Raw genomic sequence first — 11,594 nt, forward strand, 5'->3', positions numbered from 1 at the left:
AACTTAAAATACTACTCAGAGGCCACTTTGCTTTGTTTCAACTAGTATCATACAGTTGAAACCATTTTGATGTCAATTGCTTTAACTGCCAGTGAGACCAAAATCATTTTTAAATGCCTCCACAGTTTTTGTTTTCTAATGAGGAAGAAGAAAGAGTTGAAGTAATTTTAGACGTTTGTCTGCGTCAACGTAAATAAATGTAAATACATTTGCATGTAAGCAGTAGGTTGGGTCTCTGGAATCGTCTGACCTAAAGTGAATATTTCCGTATACAATAGGATCAGAATTCAAATTTTCTGTGATGCTGGGTTGTAGGTGGTTGTCTAAAATTGAATTCTGGCTTATTGAACGGAAATCTAGGTTTACTCCCAGTGTTCAACACTGGATCACAAGGAGATTAACTGTCAGCAAAACCAATGAAAGTGAGGTAGAGATGGATTTGGGAACGCTGGAATTTTACCCTTCGTCCTTTCTCTGAAGGAAAGTGCCTGTCACTCAAAGAGCCAAAGTTTAGTATGCTCTGTTGAGTTGTGTTAGGTTATGTGGGACATGTTTCTTTATATATTTGTTTAACTTGTCAATAAAACCAATTAGTTTTAATAATGAGTCACCTTTTAAATCCTGGTCCAATTACTAGTAAGAAAAATATTATTAGAAGAAAAGATTTTAGTTTGTTAAAAATCTAATATGTGCAACATAAAAGGGTTACTACCTTATTGAATAAAGAGCACTCACAGATAAATACAAGTAGAAAAATAAGAAAAGGAATATAAGTAACCAATAAGTATAAAAATATTCAACCTTACTAGTAAAGGTATGAATTAAAACCGCTGGAGATACCATTTTTAAAATGTCTAATTTATAAGTACTAAAAAGAATGATAATGCCTATTGTTGATGAGGGTGCCAGGAAATTGGTAGAATCTGAGTTGCTGAGAGGAGTATCATTTGAGACAAACTTCCTAGGGGGTAATTTGGCAACACAGAAAATAATCTTTAAAATTTGCATACCTACTAGTTCTATCTCTAGGAGTCAGTCCTATGAAAGGGATCGTGGATATATGTAGAGATTTCAGTTGCTCATCACAGTGTTAATTATAATAGTGAAAACTGGCAGCCATCTAAATGTCCAACAGGAGATTGGTTAAATAGATCATGGTATATCCATACCACAAACTTTCTCCATAGTCATTTGAAAACATACGGTCAAGTTATTTGTTGCTGCAGCATTGTTCATAATAATAAAAGAAGGGAAATAACCAAATAACTGTTTATCATTAAGGAATTGGCTAAAAACAACCTAAGGTACATCCATGGAGTTGAAGGTCTTTACTGATACAGAATGATCTCTTAAGAGCTAATATCCAGTGGAAAGAAAACTAAGTGCAGACCATTGTGTGTATGCTACTATTTGGGTAAAATAAAAGGAGCACATAGAGGTATGTATGGAGTATCTATGGAAGGATGCACTAGAAACTGATAACATGGCTGCCTCTAGAGAGGAGGACAGGGGAGAGGTAAAGAATGTATATTTTTTCATGTGAATATATACCTTTCCAAAAAATATTTAGAATGTTGAAATTATGTTATAAAAATGTTTTTGATTAGTAAGTGAAAAGTGCAGGATACAAAACTTAAGTGTATAATATGAGCCAGATTTTATAAAAGAAAATGTGTATATATGATATTCAAAAACGGGCTGGGCAAGAACATCCCCAGAAGACAACAATGGCAAGATTATGGGTGATTTAGATAGTCTTTGAAAAAAAAGGTGTGGGTTTTTTTTTTTTTTTTTGGTTTTTTTAGACCAAACCGTATTTGCTAAATGTTCTGCAATGACCATGCATTTCTTTTATAAGAAAAGGAAATAAAGTTTTTTATTACAGTTAAATTTTGATTTGATTTTATAATGTTCTTTCCAATCCTAACTTTATTTCCTAAGAATTTACTGAAGTTGGATCCGGCTGACAGATATTTAACAGAACAGTGTTTGAATCACCCAACATTTCAAACGCAGAGACTTTTGGATCGCTCGCCTTCAAGGTCAGCAAAAAGAAAACCTTACCATGTGGAAAGCAGCACTTTATCTAATAGGTAAATATTCCCTTTTAAGGAAGTACAGATGCAGTGCTGGTCTCACAAGTAGGTGGAGGAGGTGGCTGCTTAAATGATGCAATTAGAGAAAAGAAGGAAAGCCCTCTTTATTCAAAAATATCTTCCTTATGCTTATTACATGATTCAGAACCGCAGTTTCAGAGTTGTGTGGGTCTTAAAGACTCTCTTATCTTTAACAAGTATATCGAAACCTATGCATTCTCTGGGAAAGGTAGCATGGGTTAGCAACTAAGGGGGGTGCTAGCCTCATGAGCTAGAAGATTCTATGTAGATTGGACCCGGAGCGATGCCTGGGGGAAGAAGGGTTGGTGAGGGCAAGGGGATTTCTGGAGGGAGGAAGAGGATACCAAACCCGGGTTGGTGGGAAGGCACTTAGGACAATCTTTGCAACCAAACCAAGTAGGTCTGGCTGTATAAATGGGTCTTGTGTTTTTGTTGCTCTTGTCTTTTAATTACTGAGTTGAGAAGTTATTTTTTCATAAGAATAAGAATACGGAAATAGTCAAGTCAATTTGGAAGAGTGAATAAAATTGGTGCTTTTTAAAATAGAATTTTTCAGCATAATCCTTAAAAAATCTCTATTTCTTAGGGCGGGGCAGGGAGACCCATAAGGGATTGGACCGTGCAGTCAGGTTCTGTCTCCAGAACTGCCTTTCTCTGATTCTGCTGGCTGTATTTCCAGGAGGGCAGTGTGCTTGTCACAGGCTCCTTGTCTTCCTTACTCTCCCAAGAAGCTTAGTCTTGTCACTTAGACTGTGGGAGTCAGGAAATAGTTTCTCTCATCTACTATTAAAAGAGAAATAGAAAATAGTAATTCTTAATATGAAGCTTTTTTAATATAAATTTTCTCCCATTTCCCCCAATTTTCTCTCCATGTAGAACAGTTCTTAATCTAATGGCGTTTTGAAAGTTCAATACCTGGTACTTTTTAGGTCTGCGAGTATATTCATAAATTGGCAATAACCATTTATCCTGTGTTTTCTCTGCTTAACTGCGATCATTAAGCAGATTGATTTTACAGTTGTTTACTCTCTTCAAAATGATTAGTTTCGTGTCCCCCCACCACCACCACCTTATAAACCATTCTTACCTGTTGTTTTTCAAGGAGGCCTAGGAGCAGATTGAAATTATTATTAACCAAGCTCGTGTTCACTTTGTTGTCTGTCTGCACGAGATCTTACACTACGTCAAGGAATAGTATTCATCATTTGGTTGTTCTTTTGCATTTAGGAGGCTCACGTTATGCCTGTCTTACCTGAGATCACTCTCAGTTTAGGTGCCTTTGTCTTCCCGTTGCTGTAGTTGTCACTTGACTTGTCCAGTTTACATTTGCAGAGAATAAGGATTCCAAAGATATAAAGTTCAGCAGACCAACTTTTGATTCGTGCTACAGTGATTAGTGGTATAACCCATACTATGAAATGGGGCCGATGTATTCTTCCTCTGGTGACTCTCTTGAGCAAGGTCCCCAGTGGGGATCCGAGACTCTCCTTGGGAACCTTTTTTAAATCTGTGAAGAAAGATGTGTGTGCTCAGGAGAATGTGCTTTACTTGGGTCTTTCAGGAGTCCTCCCAAATCCCTTTTTGAAGCAGATGAGAACAGAAATAAAAATCGCTGGAAGAATTAGTTTTTAGGTCTTGACACTATATTAAATATATTAAAGAAAAAGCCCTAAATGGTTTATCTAGGAATGATCTTAGCTCAGTTTATATATATCTGGAAACGTCTTTTTCTCCACACTTGCCTGAGGTACATATTTCCTCCATGGGTGCCCTTCTTATTGGAGACAGTAATTCTCCACAGACTATGGCTTCTTTGGACTTCCAGCACCACTGTGGAGATGTTCGTGACACCTTATATTGGCTACTAATCACACACTCTCCCGCCTAGTCCCTGAGACACACTCAAACACCCTGTTTTCTGTCATCTAAGCTCACATCTCAGTAGGAAAGGCAGTGATTTCTCGCGATACTTAGCCCCTGTGTGAGTCTCCGCCAGACTCTTCGGAGGTTCTGCTCAGTTTGGACACGCTGCGAGGGTGCTTCAGCCTGCCCTTCAACGCCCTCTCACCACACTGAGAAGTGTTTCTAAGAGTTTCAAAAACTCTAGCAACCATCTTCACTCTCCTCTATCCTTTTCTGGCCCTCTTTGGAGCTTCAGCATTTCACAAGATCTGCACGTGTTATCTCTGCTATTATTCTTTCTAGGCCTAGAGGAGAAAAGGGAGGAAATAGGATTACGAGAGCCCAGGGGAGCCAGGCAGGAGGAGCCACCCCCAGGGATCTGTGATATGGAGGGACACAGCTATGATCTGAGTCAGAGAGCAGATGCCAGGAGGGACAGAGAAGACAGCCCCTTGCAGTGCTCAGCCCAGCTGTGAGTTAGGCAGCAAGGGAGCCTGGGTGACACAGCTCCTGGGACCCAGGATGGGGCAGAGAGGAGTGGAGAATGGATTGAGGGTTGGGCAAATGGGAAGAACCAACATACTTAATTGTATGTATTTATGGGTGAGACTCTTTGTCTACCATTTTTGGGGTCTTGAAAGTTGCTAAGATATTTTAGTTACCGAGATGTAAGTTGACAAACGAGTCTAATGGCGAAAAACTTGCCTTTAGGATTTGGGGACTGTTCCACACTGACCTGGGGACAGACTCTGTTGGCATCATTTAACAGAAAGTGAAACTCGCCTTTCATTGTAATTTCTTTCTGGGACTGGGATCTGCCATTTAGTTAACTTGTATTTAAGCAACCTTATTTAATGCTGCAATTCTTGTGACCCAACTGCAAGAGATTTTAGTAAGTGCCATTTAGGAGGCGGGGCCTTCCGCACTACTACAGGCTTGCTTGATATCAGATACTTTTTAACACTCTGAAAGACAGGAGAGGAAAAGGGGGCTTTTGATGCCTGAGCCAAGTGAATTCTCAGGGAAACCAGGAAGGCATAGTTTCACAGATTATCATTCTACGGGGGGGGAAAGTGACTTTTCTTCCATTTAGTGTGTGATGGGAACAAAACTCTCCCAAATCAAACCATTTTTAGCAATAACAATATTTGCAACAAAATTTTCTGAATGTATAGTAAAAAGGGAATTCTTTTTCATTTTAAAAATGTTCTCACCTATCTCAGACTACAATTTGATCCTTTAAATAATTACAATAGAACAAAATGACCTTACTGTGATGTCAGTTTCAGCTTTCAAGTACAGGACAAGGTTTTCCTCTGCATCTATATTTTGTGTTTTAAACCAAGTAGAAAAGGAAGCTTTAAAGAAGCCCTTAGTCATTTTGGAGTAATGGCATGTGAAATAGAGAATAGGATAAATTGTGCCTTTTGGAGGGAAATGAACTCTTTAGATCCCTGTGATCCAGTTAGAGACGCATTCCCGTTGAGGGTAGAAGAAGCATCTGACGTACCCCGAGTGCCGCCACTTCTCTAAAACATGAACACCGATCATCGTGTTTTCCAGCAAACTTCAGCAGGCAGTTTACATTTCTTTTTAGAGTGTCATTTTCTTTTATTGAGTACATTGCTAGAATTCTCATCCTTTGACGTTACAGGCTAGAGACAAAAGAGACACTGATGTCTATGTGTATATGCTGTGAGTATATATCGCTGAGGCAGGCTGTGAGTTTGACAAATAAAAAGGAACTTCAAGGAACACTGTGACCTTCAAGTCTAAATGTTGCCTTCTGACATTTGAGCAGACAAAAGAGTCATAAAGAGTTTGTCTATAGCTCAACTGTCTTCTGTAACAAGCACTCATGTGAGCACCAACATAGCAAAAGCATGTTTTCCCAGATTATCGGTTAGAAACTCTATTGGCAGCCAGTTAGCTGAGCTTTTAAAGATGCCCAAATCATTTCATTAGGACCAGTGCTTTGCTGCAGAGACTTGATCTAAGGAACTTACTTCTTATGGTTACTTGTCATTTGTCGACACAAGTTTGAGAGAGTTGATGTTTCTAGTCTTTGAGGTGTTGGAGGTACTTGTTCTTTTATGATACATTTGTATGTCTGCTACTGAGGAAAACTGATCTACTTTTTTTGTTTTTAACATAGAAACCAAGCCAGCAAAAGTACTGCTTTGCAGTCTCACCACAGATCTAACAGCAAGGACATCCAGAACCTAAGTGTGGGTCTGCCCCGGGCCGACGAAGGCCTTCCTGCCAACGAAAGCTTCCTCAATGGAAACCTCGCTGGAGCCACTCTTAGTCCCATGCACACCAAAACCTACCAAGCGAGCAGCCAGCCTGGGTCTACCAGCAAAGACCTTACCAACAACAACATACCACACCTTCTCAGCCCAAAAGAAGCCAAGTCAAAGACAGAGTTTGATTTCAACATTGACCCAAAGCCTTCAGAAGGCCCGGGCACAAAGTACCTCAAGTCGAGCAGCAGATCACAGCAGAATCGGCACTCGTTCATGGAAAGCTCTCAGAGCAAAGCTGGCACACTGCAGCCCAGTGAGAAGCAGAGTCGGCACAGCTACATCGACACCATTCCCCAGTCCTCTAGGAGTCCTTCCTACCGGACCAAGGCCAAAAGCCACGGGGCATTGAGTGATTCCAAGTCTGTGAGCAACCTTTCCGAAGCCAGGGCCCAAATCGCAGAGTCCAATACCAGTAGATACTTCCCATCTAGCTGCTTGGACTTGAACTCTCCCACCAGCCCAACCCCCACCAGGCACAGCGACACGAGAACTTTGCTCAGCCCCTCGGGGAGAAACAACCGAAGTGAGGGCACTCTCGACTCTCGCCGAACCACAGCCAGGCATTCAAAAACGATGGAGGAGTTGAAGCTGCCCGAGCATATGGACAACAGCCATTCCCATTCGCTGTCTGCACCTCATGAATCCTTTTCTTACGGACTGGGCTACACCAGCCCCTTCTCCTCTCAGCAGCGTCCACATAGGCATTCCATGTATGTGACCCGGGACAAAGTGAGAGCCAAAGGCTTGGACGGAAGCTTGAGCGTAGGGCAAGGGATGGCGGCCAGAGCCAACAGCCTGCAGCTCTTATCACCTCAGGTACAGCTGAGGGCCTTGACCGGATCCGTTGGCTCACCATGGGAAGGTGGTGCAGGGCTCAATAGGGTCAGTCTGCAATTTTACCTACTGTAGGAGGTTATTCTTTCTTGATAGGACGCATTTAGGGAAACAGTACTTAAAGGACTGATGTGTTAAAGAGATAATTTAATTAAGCCAATGGTCGAATACTCAGAACTCAGAAAGCTTGTTTTTAGAAATGTGTTTCCTTTCTTAAATGTTCCTTTCTGGCATATTTTGTTGAGAGAATCCTATTTTGATTTATCATAGAATTCATCGGCTCTATGGGTTAGTTTTAATTTTCTCAAAATTCAGTGTAAATTTATGGGGATTTTTCTTGTAATCTCTAACTACATTTGCTTAAGCCAAACCCTTTGCTAAGACCTTACTCAATATCTTAAACGAACCGAATGGTTTTAAATTTATCTAGAACTATATATAAATTTAACTTCAGACCAGGATAAATGTTACTTTTTAGTCTTTTGGATTGTTTTTCAATCTCAAGGCAATGTTTTTAGCATAATACTTCCTCCATGTCATTGATCTTCAGGCTCTAGAACTGACACTAACCTGTTTAAAAGAAGCAGCATTCTTACAACAGAACATGCTTTTTAAAATTATATTTCCGTGACATGAAACATTTACCTGCAACAAAGAAAAGGTAGAAAAAAGCGAATGTCAGAAGGAGAACCGAGTTTCATGTAGGGAAACAACTGTCCTCTTAGAGGCTGTGAAAATAGGTTCATGTGCATGTGTCAGAACTCCAGAAAGCATGCATGGACTGTGTACTGGGAAGCCTAGCAAGACGAGCGTTGGGGAGGGCATCGGCCGTGATGGGCAGTCCTCGTAGCAAAGTAGCTAAGAGCTCAGCCAGGAAGCCAGGCAGCCAGTTCTGCGAAGGGCTTCAAAGTGTGTTAAATTGGGGAAATGATACGGTCTCTCTGTCACTCGGATCCCTCATCTGAGGTTCTTGTGAGGGTTAAAGACTGTATAAAGCACTGTGCCCAGCACAGAGTAAGTGTCGAACAAATTTTAGTTGTTGTTGCCGTGTGTGCAATGGGATTGGGGGTGTGCTGTTCTTTAGACACTGAACACCTCCTCTGTCCTGGTATTCTCGGCACTCAGAAGAGTCTGACGTAGGGCTCTTGCCCTTGAGAAACTTATCTTTTTCTCAAGGAAGACTAAATTATACATGAGAACAATGAAATAATTAAGAAGCACATTACTATGGCACTGGCTATAAATAGGAGTTGAGAACGGAAAGAGCACGCGAGCAGGAGCAGTCAGATGACTTAGGGGCAACTTGAGATCTTGCTCTGAGCTGGGACGTAGCCAGCATCTGGATGGCTAGAGATGAACATGCGCTGAGGTATTTACTGAGCTCAGCACCATGACAGGCTCTAATTAAAAAGATGAAAAAGATGTGGTCCCTGTCCCTTGGAGTGTGGGGGCTGGGGTGAGGGTCGCACACTTGCCAACGGATAGGTCGTTAGGATACTCCGGGGCCACGTGCCCATGTTGTGCTAGAGGTGCATGTGCCATAGGGACGGAGAGAAGCGGCACAATCCCGATGGGGTTGTGGGAGGCCCCCAGGGGAGGTGACATCTGAGCAGAGACTTCTGGGACTTAACTAGGGGAAGAAAATGGAACTGACATCAGAAAAGAGGCTCAAAGGGAGGCCAGAAAAGAGCACTGTGACGGGGAGGAGGGTACTAGACACATTAAACGGCATGGTGTGCTGTGGGGATTGCAACTCGGTCCGTGCTGCTGGAATAAAAATGCAAGATCTGGGCGGATTTTACAATGATCTGGGCATGAGGTGAGGCGAGTGTGTTCTGGACGAAGTCAATGCCAGTGGGAAAACAGAAAGCGTGGGCCTTAAAGACACCTCTGAAGTGGGTGGATTGAAGGATTGAATATAGGAAAAGGGAAGCCTTCAATGTTGCTTTTCTAGGAGCTCCTTTCCCGAGTAGAAGGGAGGACTTTTGAAGTCACTGGATTCAACCCCTTCGTTTTGCAGATGAGCAAGGGGGCCGAGTTGCCCATTTACCCAACTAGTTCAGGGCAGAGCTGGGATCACGAGACCATGTCCAGGTCCCTGACAAGCACCCCTGGCATTGTGTCATGCCGACACATTGAGATTGAAGTGACCCTGGGCCCCTAAGCACAGGTGTTCTCCGGGAGGTTGGAAAGACTGTTTGGCACCCAGGTGAGAGGAGAGGCAAGCGACCCCATGGTTGGAGCCAAAGGAGTGGTCGGAGGAATCCCCCTAGAAAAAGAGAACCTCTGGGGCCTAGAAACATCTCTAGAGCCTGGCAGCTGCCCATGGGCATTAGATGGAGGTCAGACCCAGGTGAGGTATGCTAGCATCAAGCATGGTGTAAACAGATACGAAGTAAGGGAAACGAAAGGCTTTCACTTGAAGAAAAGACAACTGGACTGGCTCTTTGAAAGTTCCAGAAAAGACTGTGAACATGGTGGAAATAAGCTAATTATAAACAGTTACTGTGGGCTAAGCACAGATCCAACTGTTACACTGAAATTTAGTCTAGTTTGGGAGGTACAGTGCCAAGCTGCGAGAGAGTACAAGTTTAAAGGCACAAAGATGATAGATGGTTTGACAAGTAACTAAAACCGTAAAGAATCACGAAGAGAGTGACAGAGTCACTCTCTTGCAAAGTATTGTGGCCACCTTCAAGAGCGAGGGGACTGGACTGGCACTGTCACTTAAGCGTTTAGGTTAGATGTAAATCATTTGTTCTCAGATCCTTTTCAGAAGCCTTTGCAAACAATACAGGTGATAAAATTCACATGAGATCTTGTCTCAAAGTAGAAGAAGGAAAGACTTCATGGGATGATTTTCTGCCCAGAATCCTTTCATAGTACATTGGGGAGTGAGGGGGAGAAAGGTTCATATTTTTAAATGTTTAATAAAATGTTTTTGATACATGACGTAAGGCTCAAGATAATACTCGTTCTGTGCCTAATGTACAGATTCGCAATGCAGCTAACTCCTCTTAATGGCTTGGTAATTTTGTTCCTTCATCTTTTTTTCCAAGGGTAGAAAAATGCTGCTTTTCCCCTCATTGAACATCATTGTGGACCAAGGCTGCTCTAGCTTGTGAATCACTTCCTTGAGAGAAATAGGTTGTCTGCAGAGATGAGTGGTGTCGTGATTATAGTTAAGAAAATCCATGAAATATAAGTACTGTTATCCTAGAGAAGATTCAGAAGAGAACTTAAGTACATAAACTACAGTAGTTAGAGAATTTTAAGACAGAAATGAAGAGTACTGATTCTATTCCTTGATATGTCCAAAAGACTTTAGTTTTTGTCTTTATCTGCCATGTAAGTCCTTCATGAAAAAATAATTTTGGTTCTGCACAGTTCTTTGTGGAGAACGCAGCCTAAAATCTGCTGGAGAAATTTTGGATTAACTAATAGAATCTCTAGAGTGCTGCTCAGAACCATGACTATCTAGATATTAGGAAGATAATTTTCTTTGTTTTTAATAATTAATTGAACTATTTTCAGAGTAATTTATTCCCTGCTCGCCTTAACTTTAATGAGAATTTCACTTTCCGTCTGTGTGACATTTGTTTGACTTATTTTACATTCATCAGATGATTCACTCTTTTACCAGGACAATTTGTATTTTAGCCAGCTAACATTTTTTATTTTAGTCGGTTAAGGTACCAGTTATACCAAATAAAGCCCATGGTGATTTAGGTGATTTTCATCATTTATAAGAACACTCTTATAAATCCTTTTAAATTTGACTTCCAGCCCGGGGAACAGCTCCCTCCAGAGATGACTGTGGCACGACCTTCTGTTAAAGAACCTTCCAGAGAAGGCACCTCTTCATTCCATGCGCGGCAAAAGTCTGAGGTCTGAATTCTCCAGAGTTGCTACCTTTTTTGTGATAAAACCTGTCTGTAAAAATTGGTCATTCAGCATCATTACAGCCTATCTTTTAAAATTTATTCATACCCAATCTCCCACAAATAATTTCAACTGTCTTATAAAGTAAGTCGTTTTCTTCATGTCATAATTCTGAGTTTTCTCTTGAAAAGATCCTCGAGTAAATTACAGATCAGTGAGGCACTGTTCTCAGTTCACAGGTGGTTTATCTAAGCCTGTTTCCTGTCTCAGGGTGGAGCGTATCATGACCCTCACTCAGACGATAGCACCGCCCCCAAAGAAAATAGACATCTATACAATGATCCGGTTCCGAGGAGAGTTGGCAGCTTCTACCGAGGTAAGCCTGACCCCTGGTGCCAAACAGGGTCCTCTCTCCCGTCCCCCTCACCACACCGCCAGCCCACATCCTCCACTACGCTTCACTGCCTTGACTTCAGGTCAGCATCATCCTCACCTGCCGTTACCTTCTCTCGCTTCTCCCTTCTGACACTTCTCCCAGCTTCAGGTCTCGCTG

At 41.8% G+C, this 11,594-nt stretch overlaps 1 protein-coding gene across 7 annotated transcripts in view; it reads left to right on the forward strand.

The window, feature by feature from the left end:
• Window positions 1-11,594, forward strand: part of CDKL5 (cyclin dependent kinase like 5) — a 155,073-nt gene that overhangs the window by 122,723 nt on the left and 20,756 nt on the right. For 4 of the 7 annotated variants that reach the window (XM_023532316.1, XM_023532318.1, XM_023532317.1 and 1 more), the window contains exons 11-14: window positions 1,942-2,093; window positions 6,175-7,207; window positions 10,946-11,047; window positions 11,312-11,417. In XM_023532316.1, the coding sequence (XP_023388084.1) occupies window positions 1,942-2,093; window positions 6,175-7,207; window positions 10,946-11,047; window positions 11,312-11,417 (1,393 nt within the window). The remainder of the gene's footprint in view (window positions 1-1,941; window positions 2,094-6,174; window positions 7,208-10,945; window positions 11,048-11,311; window positions 11,418-11,594) is intronic. The other 3 variants (XM_011362998.2, XM_011362999.2, XM_011363001.2) reach the window with 1 other exon arrangement.

The sequence above is a fragment of the Pteropus vampyrus genome, unplaced genomic scaffold (genome assembly GCF_000151845.1).
Source record: "Pteropus vampyrus isolate Shadow unplaced genomic scaffold, Pvam_2.0 Scaffold81, whole genome shotgun sequence".
Lineage (NCBI taxonomy): Eukaryota > Metazoa > Chordata > Mammalia > Chiroptera > Pteropodidae > Pteropus > Pteropus vampyrus.